The sequence below is a fragment of the Eumetopias jubatus genome, unplaced genomic scaffold (genome assembly GCF_037043125.1).
Source record: "Eumetopias jubatus isolate StellerSeaLion01/CBP00866 unplaced genomic scaffold, mEumJub1_p1.0 scaffold_7, whole genome shotgun sequence".
Classification (NCBI taxonomy): domain Eukaryota; kingdom Metazoa; phylum Chordata; class Mammalia; order Carnivora; family Otariidae; genus Eumetopias; species Eumetopias jubatus.
Genome location: NW_028274813.1, coordinates 76606488 through 76626091, shown reverse-complemented (window position 1 = coordinate 76626091; position 19604 = coordinate 76606488). Strand labels below are relative to the sequence as shown.

General features: G+C 43.0%; 1 protein-coding gene across 1 annotated transcript; it reads right to left on the bottom strand.

The window, feature by feature from the left end:
- Positions 1-10694: 10694 nt before the first annotated feature.
- On the bottom strand, positions 10695-17927 carry LOC114221293 (transmembrane and coiled-coil domain-containing protein 5B-like). The gene is made up of 11 exons (XM_028119412.1): positions 17893-17927; positions 17082-17231; positions 16644-16761; positions 16284-16334; positions 15696-15764; positions 14242-14298; positions 13691-13750; positions 13062-13126; positions 12358-12433; positions 12030-12073; positions 10695-10893 (listed from the first exon to the last, which is right to left on the bottom strand). Exons 1-11 carry the CDS (start codon positions 17925-17927, stop codon positions 10695-10697), a joined length of 924 nt encoding a protein of 307 aa, XP_027975213.1.
- Positions 17928-19604: the final 1677 nt, after the last annotated feature.

The window sequence follows — 19604 nt, the reverse complement described above, 5'->3', positions numbered from 1 at the left end:
CAATTCGAATGTCATCCCAGCAGAGCAACCTTTCCAATGTACCGCATCTAATTCAGCTGACCCTTCTCCCCTGGTACTTTTTAAGACATCACCCAGAGCATTTCCTGTGTATCACCCTTCCTGTATTTTTTTTTGTTGTTGTTATCTATTGTCTTGTTAATACTTTGTTGTTCTGTTCTTATTCATTGTCTTGTTTTCTTTTAAAGGCCGAGAGGTCAGGCACTGCCTTGCTTACCACTGTCTCCTTGGTGACTAGTGTAGTTCTTGCACATAGTAGATGTCCATTAAATGTTTGCTGAAAGAACATATATGGCCTCATCCCTGGGCAAGGGAGATGGATTGTATGAGCCTTCTCCTGTAACACTATTAAACACTTTGGCTTAGTGGAGCCAGAGTTCTATTCATTCATTTCAGGTCACAAAGGCATCTTTGGGGGTCTTCAAAAACACAACCATTCCTTTATATATCACGAGATCCCTCAACCCTCAGTCCTAACAACCTCTCTCCCCTGTCTGCCTACAAAAGTAGGACCACTCAGCCTGGCATGTGGTGGCTTGTGTAGGTCTTACTCCACCGTCCCATTAGGTTTTTGTGCCAGTTACAGATGATTGACTCTGAACTTCACATTCATCCTTTCTGCCTGCTCTGTGAAAATGGATCACGGCTCCTCAAACATTTTTCCTCCACCAGTTGGCTAAGTGTTAAGCTTTGTTAACAGAGGACACTGGAGAGACATCGCAGGAGGAAAGGATTTTGCATCCTGGTTTGCTATCCACAGATTCACTAGACCTAAGTAACCTTGTAGAATGTCTGTTTATCCCAAGGCTGTAGACAGAAGAATAAATATTATAATATTATACATATAATATATATAAATACAGTATATTATAGTAGAACAGCACTGAGTTCCTAGTCTTAAATCTTATTACAGGAATTCAGCACCCCGATAGGACTGTCTCATCAGGGTGACCTTGTGCCAAATTATTTGCTAACAGAGTTTCTTCTAACTTGTTAAAATCTATTGACGTTGTGGCAGGGAATGTGTGCTCCTGGTTCTTCTAAAAATTGCCCAATTTATAAATAGCTTTGAGAAGCACAATTCATTAAAAGGAATCTATTAAGAGCCCCTATGTCATAAGTCTTCCAATAGACTTGACAAAAGAAAATGAGATAAATCAGAGCTAAAGCTCATCAAAAGTAGAACAATTATAAGTATCATAGCAAGTGCAAAGTGACATACTGCATCGTTGAGCAGATAAATGGGTAAACAAAATGGGGTATAAACATAGGATGAAATATCATCCTTAAACATAGGTTGAAATATCATCCTTAAAAAGGAATGAATGAACTCGAAGACATTGTGCTAAGTGAAATAAGCCAGACACAAAAGGACATGTATGATTCCACTTATATGAGGTATCTAGAGTAGTCACATTCATAGAGATAAAAAGTAAGAATGATGGTTGTTAGAGACCAGGAGGAGAAGAAAGTGGGGAATTATTTGTTTGGTGGGTACAGAGTTCCAGTTGGGGAAGATAAAGAAGTTCTGGAAATGAACAGGGCTGATGGTTGCACAACACTGTGGATGCACTTAATGCTTAACACTGAATTATACGCTTAAAAATGGTTAAAATAGTAAACTTTATGTTACATACATTTTACTGCAATAAAAAAATTAAAAAGTGATGTATTCCAAAGTGAATACCTAAATGAGCATCTTGCCGGGACCCTTTCCTCTTCCAACAACACACACACACCCTACCCTGCCTGAATCTTGTAGCTTTTGTGTACATCATCCTTTCTGCTTTGAAAAAAAAAACACCTAATCTACCTAATAGGCAGATTGCCCACATGCTTTAAGGCAGTGCTGTCCAATAGCAATAGAAAGTGAGCCACATGTGTAATTTTTAATATTTAGAAACCACATTAAAAAGTAAAAAGAAAGCAAAATTAATTTAATATTATCTTATTTAATCCAATAAATCAGTGTTATCACTTCAATGTGTAATCAGTACACAAAATTCCTAGTGAAATACTTAACTTTCTTTTATTGCATTTTACACCTACTTCCCATCTCATTTTGGACCAGACATATGTGGCTAGTGGTTACCGTACTGGACAGTGAGGCTTTAAGGGCTCCAAAGAGGAATTTTTTAAGGTAAAACAGGTTTTAAAGAATTTAACCCTTGATTTTTCTACAAAGCAATGTAGGAGTTATCACATGGAAGATTGTATCTCATTTGTTTTGTGATTTTTGAATTATAACTAGAAATGGTGTGTGTTGATGACACATAGTTTAACTTTTTTTTTAGTGGCACCTAATATAATGGTGCATCTAATAATTAGTGACATTTTAGATTCTTTTTAAAAAAGACTTATTTATTTTCAAGGGGCAGAGGGAGAATTTTAAGCAGACTCCGAGCTGAGTATGGAACCCCAATGCAGGGCTCAATCTCACGCCCCTGAAATCATGACCTGAGCTGAAACCAAGAGTCAGAGGCTTAACTGATTGAGCCACTCAGGCACCACATGACATTTTAGATTCTAAGAAATACCAGTCTTAACCCTCAGAGTCTTTGATTCTTCCTCCATAAAAGCAGCAATAAAGGACCTAGAGAACAGGATTGTTGGGAGGATTAAGTAAGATAATGTGTGTAAAATATTTAGCAGCTTTTAGAGGCTTCGTATGTTTCTTGGCTTACGGCCCCCTTCCATCTTCCATTGCTTTGACCTCTGCTTCTGTCTTCATATCTCCTCCAGCTGACTCTCCTCCTTTCCTCCTTCACATGTAACAACCATTGTGATTACACTGGGCCCACTCAGAAAATACAGGATAATCTCTCCATCTCAAGATCCTTAGTCACATCTGCAGAATCTCCTGTGAGGTACATATTTATAGGTTCCAGAGTCTTGATGGGGCCATTATCCTTCCTCCCACATCTGGAAAGGGGCCAAGTTGCTGCTTTATTCTGATCTCTGTCCTCTTTCCATGGACTACAAAGGACCCAACCTGTAAAGAGACTTTTCTTATCAAGGCAAGAGAGCAAATGTAAACCCAAAGATTTGGAAATTTGCCAAAGCAGCTATAAGTATGAAGAAAGAACAATCAGAATGGGTGCCTTCATATTGAAGTGAACTCTCTTCTTATATAGAAATGTCCCTGCCTCTTCTCACTTATTTTCCCAATTTGGAAATAAGCTCTCTCTACCGCTCTCTCGTCTTTTTTTTTTTAAATTTTCTTTTATTATGTTATGTTAGTCACCATACATTACATCATTAGTTTTTGCTGTAGTGTTCCATGATTCATTGTTTGCATATAACGCCCAGTGCTCCATTCAATACGTGCTCTCTGGAGGTTACTCTAAACACTTTTAAAGCAATAGTTCTCAACCTTGCCCATATATTGGAATCATCTGCGAGGGGGAGTTGGCAGGAACAGGGGCTTTTCAGAAATATCAGTGACCCTAAATGAAATCAATCTGGGGGGCCACCAAGGTCTTTAAATATCCTCAGGTGATTCTAATGTATTACTAAGGTTGAGACTCTCTGGTGTAAAGGAAATAACTAGATTCTTCTTTCTTAGGCCCACAAAATGTTCTTTCTCTTTTTCTTGCCTTTACTAAATAATGTTTCACTTTGGTCTGCATATTTCTGGGAATCAGTGGCCTTGAAGTTGTGAGAATTTAGGAAGTTTCACCTAAGAAGGTGCTGGAAGAGGTCATTGAGAGGACACGGACACTGGATGACCCATGAGGTCCACTGGGCAATTGGTGGCTCCTCAACCCCTGCCCTGTCCTTGGAATGTGCTTTCCATCTGCTTTCCCTACACTACAAGCTGCCTCAGGGACATAGAGTCGAGAGAGCCATGGGTGTTGTTGAGATCATCTGGATGGAATACTTCACAGAAGCCAGTTAAGGTCTCTGTATAAACTGTTAAGATTCTGGACAGCAGCTGAAGAGATCTGCTCATTTTGCAGCCACCCAAGACAAGCGTCATACCTACGTTCCCTTGCTTATTAAACCTGCCCCCTGCTGACCCCGAGGGGCCTGACTCTTCCATCTTTCCTTGTCTTCTGTGTATGGGGGCCAGTTTGCAAACCAATAAAGGGCCCTCACGATTATCTGATACATTCTTCTCCCTCCAGTCGCATCAATATCTAATCCACTGGAGACACAAGCTTATTGAATCCATTTTGAACTGTTTCTTGCCTACCAAATGTAAGTGAATAATTAATAATGTCTCTTGAACAATTAGTAATCAAGTAAGCTGCTATTAAGATTGTCTCTCCTGGGAGAATTTTCTTTCAAAATTCAAAGGATTAGTGTAACTCTATCCTCTCCCTGGGCAGTTTAGATTAGTCTATTTAAAAGCCTGGAGGAGTTTTTGGATTATCATTCCTCACCTCCCCTCAGTTAGGAAGCTCTTCCTCCTCCATGAAGATGGAGATCTTCATGGGTTGAAATCTTACCTCTCTGTCAATGTTTATTATCAAATGACACCTCCCCCATTAGCTCCTTCCTGTTCTTGATGTAATCTTTTCTTTTCTTTTTTCTTTTTTCTTTTCTTTTTTCTTTTCTTTTCTTTTCCTTTTTCTTTTCTTTTTTCTTTTCTTTTCTTTTCTTTTCTTTTCTTTTTTCTTTTCTTTTCTTTTCTTTTCTTTTCTTTCTTTTCTTTTCTTTTCTTTTCTTTCCTTTCTTTCTCTTTTCGAGCCTCCCTGGCACTCTGTATCCTCTTCTTGGTACTTACTTCATTCTTCTTTGCATTACAGTTGCTTAGTACTTTCTCTTTCCCTTGCTAATAGATGATAAACTATTTCAACTTTTTCAAGGTAAGAATTATATAATAAAATACACAATCCTGTTGAGCGTATTTTTCCCAGTATAGTAGTGCAGGTAAGAGGGACATTAAAATTTGGCGAACTGAATTTTTTTCTTATAAGGTTGTTCAATGGTGATCTTCTCAGTAGGACAAAACCTTGCAGAGAAGATAGGTTTCCCATTTCCCAGGAAGTCACTGGTACATTCAGCTCCAGGCTTACATTGACTCATCAGTTTCCTGAACCAGAGATACTCAACACCATGCCTGGAGAGGCAGGGGGCCTTTTCAGCACCTAATCTCAGATTAACCTCTTATTTCCAGACGGCAATACTGATGTGGTTTTGTTTAAAGTTGAATGCAAACACAGTTCCAGGTTAAACTGGCCTGGAAAGTAAAGAATCTCCTAACCACCTACATTTGCAGCAGGAAAATTCTAGCAATTGGAAGGATCACTAGCCAGGAAATCCATCCCCTTTCCCATCAGACCCTCTGGGACTCCCTCCTTCTGCCATGCTGCCCTGTCCTTCACTGCCCTACTTGATCACCCCATCTCACCACCCCCAAATTGTCATTCTCCTCATAACTGCCCAGAATCACTGCTTTCTCATTTTTCTGTGACTTAGCTCAGTGGGGCTGAGAAATTCAGGATTTAAAAAGCTTCCACGTAGACCCAGCCTTCACCAACCTGCCAACAAACCTCCCAGAAGAAAAAGAAATCCCAAGTCCAAGCAAGGGGGGTCAGGCTTCTACAGACAGGAGGGCCATGAAGAGACCAGCAGGGAAGCCTTCCACCTGCTCAAGCAAGTGGAGGGAGCAGCGCCTGCCCATTCATGGTCTCTGCCACATAGCCAGCAACTCTTGAGCTTGGGGACCGTGGAGCCTTTCAGGATTCAAACTCACTGAACTCCCAGAGGGACCAACTGATGCTGTTCTTTCAGGCTGGCACCCCCACACAAGGAGTGATGACCACGGCATCAAGGCAAGGATTTCAATATGTGGAGTGTGGGGAAAAGACCCACCATGAACATTTCAACTGGGCTTTGCAAAAAAGCAACCTGCAGGGGACAATGGCGCCCCTGGGATAGTTTGGATTCCCTCTAAGTCCAACTTTGTAATACTACCAGCTATAACTTGAGAGTGACTTGGCTATGTGTGAGAACCAAAGCTTTTACAGGGATGGGCTCCTCAAGAGCTACTCCAGGCAAAGCTGCTCTTGGTGGAGTCACCCTTCTATTACTCCCTCAATTCAACACCCTCACCCACCTGCAGGTGACAGTGGCCTTAATATTTCTTTCAGGACCCCCCAATAAAATCCAATTCTCCCACCTTGTATTCCTACTAAGGTATGGATGGCTCATAGTGCCTTAATATAGCATTATCCAAGGCATTTTTAATTGCAATCATTAAGCTAGAGCTATAATTGAGCTCCAAAGTAAAATTAACACAGTGACTGGAATGATATTGGATCTCTGTAGTAACTTTAAAGAAATCATAGAAGAGAGGAAAATAAGTAACTGGTTATAGTTACTGGTTCAATAGTTCTACTCATTAGACTAATATTGGATTTGGAGATGACTTCAAGGGTCTTTATTACATCTGAAACATGAAAGGCAACTGTCCTGAGGAGTCAAGGGGGTGGCCCATGAGCCCTGGTTCTGCCGTTTGCTAACTGGATAATCTCAGGCAATTCACCAAACTATGAAATGGAGACCATATGGAAGTATGTAGCACAGTGTCTGCAATATAGTAGATGATCAATAAATGTGCTATTGATAGTTCTGAGCCCCAACTAGGCCAGCATTTATATGTCAGAGAAGCTTTGGAGTTACCTGTAACCTTGATATTGAGTGTTGGAATCTGCTACAAAATCAAGAGTCTTTGAGAGCATGATTTATTGCTTATTTTTTGAACTATTCCCCTTTCTTCTCCTCTGCCTTCCAGTACATTATTGTGCAGTGAATGATCTTAGAAAGCACCCAGAAACCAACCTCGGGCCCAGAAAGTGTGCATGGCTTGTATAAAATCAGAGAAGTAACAAAAGCTGGGACCAGGGTCCAAGGCTTGACTCTTTATTCGGTGCTTTTTTTCAAGACAACACTGGAGCTGGCAAAAAGATATGAAGTGCATTTTTTTAAAGAGGCATTTCCAATGCTATGTTTGGAACAGGAGAAATGAAAGCGATACGCCATTCCTTAGGGCATGGGGTATAATGTTCGTAGATAAGGGTCTTATTTCACCTCAACCTTCCCTATCAGGGAAAGTGATCTTTTGCATGATAAAGAGGATAGTCTGAAATAATTAACAGGTAATTAAGTTTTAAGATAGTTGAGAAGATATAAGGAGAGTACCTAATCCATTTAATTGAATTCAAGCCTCCAGACCCAAAGAAATTCCATTTCAGAATACTGAAAGAACTTGCAGCTGTTGTAACAGGCTCCTGGGAGAGAGAATGATTAGCCACCTTAAAGGAAGGGTTAACTAGCTGCCTGGGGTCAGCAATTATTACAAGACCAAAGGAGATTTCACACCCAAGCCTCCCTGCTCCAGCAGTTTCTACTCTACCAGGTGTCTCTGGCATCTAAACAGGCTAGTTTATTCCTTCATAGAATTAGGGTTTTGAATGATTGCAATAGACTAACATGAAGCAACCAAACCAACAAAATGAAATTTAATCGAGCACATGGTAAATCCTGCATTTAGTATTATCTTTTAATCTGCATGACTACAAAGCTGAGGAAATGTAGAGTAAGAATAATTCAGGTTCAAAAGGTTAAGGATCTCGGCTGAGGGGCACCCGGGTGGCAAAGTTGGCTAAACGACCGACTCTTGGGTTCGGTTCAGGTCATGGTCTCGGGGTCGTGGGATTGAGCCCCATGTCGAGCTCCCAACCCTGAGCACAGCACAGAGTCTGCCTAAGATTCTCTCTCTCGAGGCGCCTGGGTGTCTCAGTCATTAAGCGTCTGCCTTCGGCTCAGGTCATGATCACAGGGTCCTAGGATTGAGGCCCGCGTTGGGCTCCCTGCTCAGCAGGAAGCCTGCTTCTCCCTCTTCCACTCCCCCTGCTTGTGTTCCCTGTCTCGCTGTGTCTCTCTCTGTCAAATAAATAAAATCTTAAAAAAAAAAAAAAGATTCTCTCTCTCCCTCTCCTGCCCCCTCCGCCCCCGTGCTTGCTCTCACTCTCTCTCTCTCAAAATAAATAAATCTTAAGAAAAAAAGGGATCTTGGTTGACTCCAAGCACATCACATATCTTTGTTTGATACAGATGCCAAACTGGCTAATGAACTCTTGGGAAGCATTAATTGCTCCAAATAAAGGAGAAGAGAGCTACTGTACTTTGGCAGTCAGATCTCATCTATAGTATTCTGTTCAGCTCTGTAGGTGTCCAGGGAAGGGTAAATAAGATGATACAATTCTAGAAGCCATGTCATGTGACAGCTTAAAGGACTGGAGAATGTTCATTTGGAGAAAGGAAGGCTGTTCAGTTTTAGTGACTAAAATATGACAGAAGCCGTTATTTTACTGTGTGGCTTTGTAAGACAGGACTAAGATTAACTACTAGATCAAGGCAAACTTTTATCTCATGTAAGGGAATGGAAACTCATGGTGCTTGAATACCCATCATGGACCTTTTGTTGTGCTAGGTGCTTTGTATTATTTTGTTAAAATCTCTCAGAAACTGATGGATTTGGGGGTGGGGGGAGTAAGCTCCCTGTTGCCGGCAGTCGGATGTCCAGCTCAGCACTGCTCACGTAAAGCAGTAGTGACCCCTCTTCTGCTTCCCAGACTTGGGAATGCCATCCAGGCCCCTCTGGAGCCAGTGTCCTGCTTGAAGGCAGGCTCTCTGGATGACAGAAAAGACCATCTGTGCTTCTGCAACGTGGATTTCCAACACAGCTTCAAGGTTCACTGGATCACTAACTGCAAGCATGGGGCTATGGTGTCCTTATTTTCCTCAGCTCATATTTCTTAGCCAGTCTTGAATGTTGGGATGCTCCCACGTCTACCTAGGATGTGTCTATGGGAAGGGCTGGGCACTAGAGGAGAACCTGGGATTGTGTGACTGGAGATGGCACAGGAAGTAATACTCTGGGTGTACATTTCTTGGCCGGTTGCAGCCATTTTCTTCACATATACCTATAGTCTTAGAATCAATCCCTCCAATGCTGAAACCCTCCAGCCTAAGGAATGCTTCTGGCCAGTGAACAGTATCCGCCAAGGTCCTGGTAGGAACCAGAATTCAACTTGGAGGATTCCAATGAAGAATTTAATGAAGGGACCGTTAAAAAGGTATGAGCGTGGAATCCCAGAGGAACTTCAAATGCACTAGGTACACTCCAACGTCAAGGCTGTGTACTTGCTGTGTCCCTCTCAGCTACACCACCACCTCCCCATTTCCCAAAGCCCCCGCCATCCACATGGCTTCCTCATCTCATTCAGGTCTTGGCTATCATGCTACCTTCTCAAGTGAGCATTGTAGCTGCTGCTCCTCATCATTCCCTTCCTCCTCCCCCACCTAACTTTTTATAGCACCTAATATCGTCTGACATTTTCTATATTTTAATTATTGATTATTTGCCTCTACACACGAGAATCTGTGCAGAGATTTTTGTGTGTTTTGTTCATTGCCATAATCCCAGTGCCTAGAACACTACCTGGTCCAAGGAAGAATTTCAATAAGCATTTGTTGAATTGATGAATACTGATTGTTATTTGTTAAAGCTCATAAAGAGAACTGTCCAAAAGTGACAACTGATCCATCTTTTTGCTTCAACTGGGCTAATCCCATTCCTGCCCTTTTTGGGGAAGCCCGCTGAAACGCAAGAGCTTTTATATGGCCACAAGAGGGCGCCGTTGATCAGTTTTTCATTTTTAAAAAGTCCTTCTGAGACCCTTCACCCTCTCCTCCCCAGACCCCAAAAGAAAAGATGGGGCAGGGTCATGTCTACAGCCAAAGCAAACACAGTGTATCTCTACCATTCCAACATTGCTGTGCAAGTGAAATGCAGTTAAAACCTGTGTCAAGAATGGTCTCGAAAGGACAAAAGGTCATCAGAAAGCGAGAGCCTGAGGAATGTGTAGGAGGAAGGAGATGCCAAATCTGCAAGGAGCATTCAGAAGAAGGCAAGTGAAGCTGTCTCAGGTCCGGAGGGATCAGAGGAGACATTATGGGAGAGATGGCATTTGAATTAGGATTTGAATGATAGGAATGACAGGTAGGTGCAAAATTGTGTTTTGCTGATTTTACACACTACCTTTTATATGTCACTTGAATTTTAGGGTAATTTTCTTCTCAGTTGAGAATGAGTAACCATCTGTGTACATGGGGAAAAAAAGGTTAGCTTTTTAGGACATCCACTCCTATACCACATAGTGAAATATAAAAATAAAAAAGCTTTAGGAAGGACAATGGGTTGTTAAAATATTGGCTGAAAGCACGCCATATATCCACATCATGATTCCTCAATTGAATAGCCTTTGTACCCACCCCAGAGGACGTGGAGAATGTTACAAACGAAGACATGATTTTTTTTCTACTGTTTCTTCAGTATGGAGCAGGGAATGGAAGTTCTGGGGGAGGTTTTCTTACCTCTGAGTGCAGCTTTTCTCAAAACAGGTGGAAACTGTGAATGTTTAATGAGGCCCCAGGACTCACAGACTGAATTCACAGACCAACACAATGAACACTGGTCAAACATATTCTTTATTTAAAACAGAGCCACTGCAAAGAGAAAGCAAGGGAATAGAATGAAATGAAGGGGTCAGATGTCCAAGCCAAGGTTCCCACTTGCTTCTTGGCCCACCACGAATTCAGGGCTACAGTCACGTCCCCCTTCTCCACTGGGTGCCGTGTGGAGCCCCCCACGTTGCTTCAGATTAATGCGGTAGAACTTCTTCCACCTCTAGAGTGAGGAAGGGAAATAAGACCTCCCTCAGCCTCTTCAAGGTGTCCCTGCTCATTACCATGGGTAGGGCATCCACAAGAAGGTCTGGGTTTATGTACTGCAGATGGAAAAGCGCATAACCCAGCAGCCTAATGAAGATCATGACCATGAAGACAAGGCACCTGAAATGCCTGCAAAGAGACATTCTTGGTTAGCAAGGGGGACAGGGACAGCCCAGCATTCAGCTGTAGGAGGTGAAGCTCACACTCATAAATAACTGAATTGCTTTCTTCAGGCAAACCTGATGGAGAAGGGAGACCCAAAGAATGAGGGTAGGGGATAGGCGATTGCAGAAAAAGATCGATGCAGTAGTTAGCCATTGCATAAGGCTCTCCTGACATGTAAGCCCTCTGACAGAATAGATGTCCATATAGAAAAAAATTGGAGATGCAAAAGGAGATTTTCCAGGTACTACATATGCAGCAGGCCTTTTGGGGGTTGCCAGAAAATGTTCAGGACTGTCACACCTATGAGTCTCATGACCAGTGGTCCTCTTCTGGTCTACTATAGCAAGAAGTTCTAGAATTTGAAATAAGATTGGGACATCTCTGACATGATGTCCAGGCAAAATCATTAGGATAGATTTTTTTTTCTAAACATCAAGTGTCAAAAGAGACCAAGTTAAACAATAAAATGTGTGTGTGTGTGTGTGTTGTGTGCTCCCAAGAAAATTTCACACTGAAATCTTGTCTAAAGCCTTCAGTCTTTAATTATATTGAAATGGCATAAATTGAAGCTCTTCACTAAAGTGCCACATGGAGCCTTTCAGAGTTAGTCCCCTTGTTTCAAAAATTAAGACAGAAAAGGCATAGAGAGTTTAGGTGATTTTTGTTTTCTAGAATGTTCAGCCTATGGTAAAAGAACTGAGAAAATTAATGAGCCCTGAACCATCTTCTCAGCAAAGAGTATAGTGGAGATTATCAGGTTCGGGATCTGAAAAATAGAAAGGGGTCATACCAAGAACCATAAGAATGGAAATGCAAAGTAAAATGAAACCTGCAGCCTTCATCTTGAAGAAATAGCTACTTTTTCCAACAAAGTAAAATGCAACCTATAGCCTTCATCTTGAAGAAATAGCTACTTTTTCTGCGTATCTCTGGTGTTGTGGAAAGGAAGGAAAGAAGAGTTGGGAGGAATCTGGGGCTGCCTGATTATTTTCTGGCTGGTGGGTGTATTCATCCTTATTCCTTATACCCTTACCAACTCACTCGCTCCTAGAGAGTGAGTGTGGCCTAGACTGGGTAAAAACCAAGATTCTACCACTTACCTGTACCAAAAGATTCTCTTCTGTTTCTTAATGATGGTCTTCTCCTATGGGAAGCAAGAAAAGCCACAGCTGTGCCTGTCTGTGTAGTCACAGACAGGCAGTGTAGTAGGGTACCAAGAGCCACCCAGGAGTCAGGAGTCAGGCTGCCTGGATTTGAATCCTGACTTTGCCACTTCCTAGCTGCCATAGTATGGAACGAGGTACCAAACTTCATTATGTCCTAACTCTAGGTTTATTACAAAGGGGAGAGGATGCAGGGAGCAAGGAGAGAGAAGCCAGGGGAGGGAGGGATAAAGGAACACTCCAGTGTGGGACAAGGAAGACTTACCATGTTGCTTTGGATGGTCTCTACCAGAATTGACCCAGGTTTCACAATTTGGGAAGAGTTGTTCTGGGCTTTGAATCTGGGTGAAAAAAATCGGATCCAAGAATGATATAACATAATCTGGGGGGCTGATGAAAGGTGCTTTTCTAAGTCATGCAACATCAATGATTTATTTCCCAGATTCTTGATAGCATTCACAGGGTTCAACATTCAAAACTCATAACTGCTCAACATACAGAGATACCAGGAAACTGTGGTCCGTTCTCAAGGGAAAAGACAATCAGTGAAGAATAACCCTGATGTAACCCTGATGTTGGGTTGAAACTGCAGAAAGTCTCACACATACATGGTCACCTGACTTATAAAACAAGGCACCACTGAAAATGCATGTTCTCTTAAATAAATGGTGCTGGATCAATAGGCTCTCCACACAGAAAACCATGATCTTGATCTCTACCCCACACCATAGAAGAAAACAAATTCCAGATGAATGCGAATCTAAGTACACAGTAAAATAATAAAACAAAATGGTAGGGGAAAGCATAAGAGAATAGTTTTATGACCTAAAGAAAGGACTAAGCAAAAAAAAACAAAAGTCAAAAACCCCAGAAAGAAACAAAAATTGGTCTGAGAAGCCCTTTGCTCTTCCAAGACATCCCAGGGACTGTCACTGCAGTCTAACAGGGACATAATTTTTCCAAACTTACACTTCTTTTTCAAGAAGCATCACCTCTTTTTCCTTTTCCATCTGCCTCAGAATTTCCTGGTATTTCTTCCCATGGAAACAAAAAAAAAATTGTTATAATGAAGAATTTCCCCATATTTCATTACGATGTCATTGATGATTCTCCTGAGACTAACTCCTAATACTCCAAATGGTGCATGCATGAGTGTGCACACATGAGTAGGGAAATATTCTAATAAAAATTGGGAGATGCCGGGACTAGATGGATATATCTGAAAAGAGAAAAAAGAGTTCTCAGTTTGGCTTCTGCTTGTATTCAAGTCCCAGTTCTGATGCTTACTGTTGTGTTCCCAGAGCACATTACCTAACTCCCCTAAACGCCAGTGTCCTCTTGACTATAACAATATCATCCCCATAGTTTTACCGGACAAATTAATGTAGAAAAATACTGTATGTTGAGAGTTTACAAATACTGTACGTGCCATTGCCTGGCACAAAGTAAATCCTTAACATACATCTGTTTTGTTGTTGTTGCTATTGTATAAAAGACATTTTCCCCGGTGGCAGATTTTAGCCCAATGAGAAACCAAGGAACCCATAGCTTTGGAGAAATTCTGCCTCTTCTCTGACTTGCCCCTGCCGGCAACATACCTTTATGTAGTGGGCCTGGTCCTCACAGAGCTGGTGCAAAGATTGGTAGTCGCTCTCTATCTAGAAAGAAGAGAAAATTAACAAGTCTCATCAGAACCAAGCCTCAGCTGCTCCTGGGGACCCTAACTGGTGCATTGGACATGTGGCTGGTTACCAAACAACTTCTAATTTTAAGGGAAAACAAGCATATCACAAAGCAGTGATCTCATCATTCAGGGGCTGTTAGACTGCAGTGAGCGAAACAAAATTTTTTTGCCAGGTTGTCATATGCCTGTCAGGTGAAACATCAGGAGAGGTATCAGAGCACTTGGGTTTGGGATGCAGCAATAGTATTTTGAAGGGGGTGTAAAAGGGTGTTTAAGAAATGGTAAAACCAGTACTTCTAATACAAGCTTTCTTGCCCTTCACCTGCATGTGAATCAGAAATTCCTCTGCCAGTTGTTCCTGCCACTCCCCCCTCCCATGCCTCCAGCTGTCCTGTTTCTAAGACTTTGGGGTGTTCTCCCATTTATATCCTGGCCAGACCCTCAGTGAGGAGACACTGCCTCTACCTTGAGCAGTTCCTTCTCTTGCTTTGTGCAGGACTCTGTTGACTTTTGTAGTCTGACCTGGAAGACAGCAGAAAGTTCTTAGCATTCTTTTGTGGAAGGCGAATGGGTAATGAGCACCCTCTCTCCAGACCAGCAAGGAACATGATAAAAATGGCTATCATGTCTTGAGGGATTGAGGACATATTTTCGCAATCTAGGATGGGCACTGTCATTAGCCCTATCTGATAGATGGGGAGACAAAGGCAAGAAGTTAAGTGCTTAGCTTCTTTAAAAGTCACATGGTGGTAGAGCTGACATTTGAGCCTTGGTCATCTGACTGCCCAGTCTCTGAGCCTTACCATCCTCCTTCCTCTAGCCTGACTGACCAAAACTCACAGGCCTCTTTCTCCTCTCATCTTCCAGAGGGTACACTCACATAAATCTGCAGAAAGTTTCCCAACAGGATTTCTGTCCTCTCTGGGGCATCCAGTTCATTCATTCACTCAACAAATATTGAGCATCTACTTTGTGCCAGGCACTGTTCTAGGCACTGGAGAAATAGGAGTGAACAATATAGACCAAAACTCTCGCCCTTATTGGGTTTACCTTCTCATAGAAGACAAAGATAAACTACATTTTATTTTATTTATTTTATTTTTTTAAGATTTTTATTTATTGAGAGAGAGAATGGTAGAGAGAGAGCATGAGAGGGAGGAAGGTCAGAGGGAGAAGCGCGGGACTCGATCCTGGGACTCCAGGATCATGACCTGAGCCAAAGGCAGTCACTTAACCAACTGAGCCACCCAGGCACCCTAGATAAACTACATTTTAAAAAATTAAACTTTTTTGGACTATAAGCCATGGGTTGGAAAATGAGATAAGATTATTGACACATTGCTGTATAATTATGGAAGTTCGTATTCTCGTCTTACCTGAATATCCATATTTTTTTTTAAAGATTTTATTTATTTGAGAAAGAGAGAGAGAGAAAGAGAGAGAGCACAAGAGTGGGGAGCGGGAGAGGGAGAAGCAGACTCCCTGCTGAGCAGGGAGCCCGAAGCGGGACTCGATCCCGGGACTCCAGGATCATGACCTGAGCCGAAGGCAGTCGCTTAACCAACTGAGCCCCCCAGGCGCCCCTGAATATCCATATTGTGTGTCATTCAGACCCTAAGCTTCTTGGCCGGTTCCTGATGTGCCTTCAGCATGTATGTTCTAGTGACTGGTGGGTGATGAGGTCTCGAGCAATCCCCTCTACTTTGATGACATTGAAGTGACCTCTGCAGTTACTTGACTGATCATGTTATGAATGCCCCACAGGCCATGAGGTAAAGGAGAGAGAACAAAGACATTGGCTCACCTCTGAGAAGTACACAGACATACCTAGCCTGGGAGAGTCCTTGAAAGTTGTTCCTCCTGAACCTAGACTTGACACACATCTCCCAGAAAGTCTCTAGGTTTGCTCTTCTACTCACCTTCAGTTCTGCCAACATCTGCTTTAGGGTTTCTTTATTAAGGCCATCATTCTTATGTCTCCTTGAAATCTGAAATACCATCCCCAAAACCATGAACTGAGTGAGGCACACAGACATCAAAAACTGGGATAGTGGCCAACTTTGGGGTCTCGGGGCTATGGAATGGTGGTGGTTAATGAACTTAGATCCCAGGTAGAAGCTTCTGATAGAAGAGTGTCTCCTTCTTGCTCATGGGAACTGCCTGACTCCAGGCTGGCTGGAAAGACCTTTTTGCTCCCATAGGCCATGAAAACAACTGCCCAGGGAGCAAGGAGGAAGGGGAGGGGGGCACAGAACAGTTGCGGGGAGGGAGGGAAAAATCTTTTCTCCTATAGTCAGTCCCTTAGCTCTCTCAGCAGATCTGTAATCCAAGGGAACAAATGGGTGTGTTCATCAGAGTTTGTCCTAAGTAGGTGGCAGAGGGGAGGGAGCACACCCATTTAGCCGATTGCTCCTTCTTGGGTCTTTCTGACTAGAGAGTTCAGGAGTTCAGACGATTCTGTCAAGATTCCTAAAAAATCAGCCTCCTTCAAGGGGGGACTACCTTACCTTCTTCTGAAGCTCCACCACATTCCTGCTCAGAATCTTGTTACTTTTCTCCTGTGGAAAGGAAGGAGTAAAGGGGATACACCTGCTCTGTTTCTGTACTTTCCCTCTCCTGGGTCTCTAAAATATGGTCTGGGGATGAGTGTACTGAGGGGGAAAAGGACACTGTGGCCCCACACAGAGGAAATGGGAAGACAGCCAACACCTGGGGCCCCCATGCCAAGCGCTTCATTCTCAGAGCACTCTCGTCTGATTTCTCCAGATGTAGCAAGGACCATGGATGATGATCCCCTGGCAAAGAGAGAGCAGCAGCAGACTGCAAGCCAAATATGTCACAAGCTCCTTTTCTAGACATCTTCTTACCAGCTTTGCTGTCTCTGATTCCAGGTTCCTCAAGGTTTCCTCCTTCTCTGATGCAATATGGTTCAACTCCTCCCTCTCGTTGGCTCGTGCTAGTGACAAGGCAATCTCTCCTTCCAGACTGAAAAATACGGACACCCAGATGTGGATCACTCATGAGGACACTGCCAGTGCCCCAGCTTAGGAAGCCAAGGTCTTGGGGCAGTGGGGGGTGGGTGCTATACTGATTGCCAAATGCAGTGGCAATACAACGTCAGCCTCATGTGGAAATTTAATGCAAGAATCTCTACATAAAGCCTCTGGGACATCACAGTTCATGGTTCAGAATTTAACACACCAAGATTTATCAATAAAAAAGGAAACCTTCCTCCCAGCTTCTCTTTATTCCAAGGGCCGTTCTGTTGAGGAGAAGCCCTTCCCTCACCAGCTGCAAAGCCTGACCTTTGAATAGCTTCTTCCTTCTCTTGAATTTTCCTGAGAAGAACTTGATTTGCCTCATCCAGTCTCTGCAGGTCCTTTTCAAGGTCTGAGTTCAGATAGTCAAGGTTTTGTTTTGTGACTTCTAATTTCGGTATTTCCATCATCTCCTGCCTACAGGAAAATCAGCTTTCTTATTGAGCTCAGGACAGGAAAACAGAGGAGCCCTAAGAAGGTTTCCCTGGGATCATGACCTGAGTTGAAGGCAATCGCCTAACTGACTGAGCCACCCAGGTGCCCTTCAAATCACATTTTAATTTTAAATATTGTAAATGGAACCCATTAAAACACAAAACTTTTATAAAGCAGAAGAAATTTTTTTTCATATGAGCAATTATGCTCCAACTTACTTATTTTTTAAAAATTTTTATGGAGTATGTGGAATCCAAGGTACACCTATAAAGCATGTAAAGATCTGCCAGGATGAGGGGATTTCTTCAGTACCTTTTGTTACAGTCTCCTGAGGAGTTTATGCTGCGTATTTTCTACCCCAGTCAAGTAGGCCCACAGGCTGGGTCGGGGGCAGGGGTGGGAGTGGATCTTTTCTCCAAATCTGACTGACTTGCTTTTTGAGGCCTTAGCTATTTCTAAAAACCCTACCATTAGTAACATGAGGAAGTCCAAAGATCTGAAACTAAAGTCTTTTCTCCCCTGGAAGGCCCCCGGGCCTGAGGAGATAATGTCCTGCATCATGGAGCTTCTCTTCCTTACTGGATTGGGGCACATCCTTCCCATAGCAGCTCCTCTACTGAACTTTATCATCTTTATTACTTACACATCATCCAGCGGGTCCTGTCCAGCTACTTCCATTGTGGGTTTCCTAAAATGTTAACACACACATTTATTATAGAAACGTAGCCCCTAATGCCCAACATAGTAACAGTTGCCTCACACTAGCGCAGGAGGGAGCAGGCAAAAATTTGACCAGGCAAGACAGAGCTGAGAAGAGACCCATGCCTCCTAGACCCTCCTGTTTACCAGCATCACCTGCAATGTTTTACTAAATTCCGGTAATCCAGCTTGTGTTTCAACTTCAAATTGCATAAGTGAATCCCACTGGAGTACAGAAATCTTGTTTTCACAGTTTTTCACATTTTCGCTACTTTTCCCTTTCCTGGCCTGCGTTTGTCTGGTCACAGGTAAAGCACTAAGGGCACTCAAGCTTATGTCTTTTGGCAAATGCACTGAGAGTTTATTTCTAACCCAGATCTCCAGGGAAACTTAGGGGGAAAAATAATAGAGAATAGCCAGAGGGTGCCATAAAGCTGGCTGCCTGATTTCTAGGTCTATTGCCATATGAGTTCTAACAAGTTCTAGATATCACAGGCTGAGTCGATTCTGAAATAGCAGCAAAAGCAGTGGGGTGGACAGCAGGATACACCTACCAACAGAAAGAAACAAATGTTGGGCTCCTAGGGACAGTGTCTCCTAACCGTTGCCCCAAGACTAAAGTTCAGGACTGAAACTAATCTAAGAAAAGTAGAGTTCCACACTCCCCTCTCCTTTCATGTGCCAGCTTCTCTTTTTTTCTCTTTCCTCTGAAGCTTTTCACCTTTAATTCTCTTTTTAATTCCTTCTCGCACCTCCTTCCCCTTTCATCGCTCCCCTGCATTTTTCCTGCTTTCTTTACACACAAGGCATCCCAGCCTTTGATGATGCCCTCCACACTCACCCTTCTCTTCCCCACTGAGATTTCTTTAGTTCCCACTGAGATTTCCAACCGATTGTCAGAACTTTCAGGAAAGGTATCTCCTTACTGATTGAGGCCTCCACATATCACCAGACCTGTCCTCTCCAGCGGGGTGGGGCAGCATGTCATAGTGGGTAGGGGTGGGGGACAGCAACAACTCCACATCACCCCTGTAGGCAGCATGGGAGCAGAGTTCAGAGCTGCAGGGCAATTGAAGTCTCTTTCCTACACAGCGGTAAGATCTATGGAACACATTTCTGGACACAGGGTCAGTCCCTTCTGAGATGGCAGTCAGCTCTATGGAACACGTTTCTTCATGTCCCCAAGCCCCTAGGCCCGGTGGCCGTTGAGATCACTCTCTCTTCCTTCTTCAACTCCTTGTGATACGTGTGCAGCCTGCTGCACCCAAATCCAAATTACGCATTTCTCTTGAAGGCATCCGAGAGCTATGGGCCATGGGGTAGGAAGGTCTGAGAGCAGGCCCAGAGGAATCAGAGATATCTTCTCTATGGGCCAAGCAAGCCCTCCTTCTCACCAAGTTGGATTCTTGGAGCTACAAAAGAAATTCCTTTATTTTCCCTGAACTGGCACTGCCAACACATGGGGAAAGAAAGGTCTGATGTTTCAAAGATGGAGTGGAACAGGAAGGAGGAAAGAGGAGTGTTAGGTCCCGAAACCTGATTCCACTGCCTCCTCCTTCAAAATTCCTCCTCATTTTCTGAGGTGTTAGGTTACTGGAGCACTAGATGGGATTTCACACGCCAGTGTCACTCTGCTAGGCAGTTCTGGATTCTCTG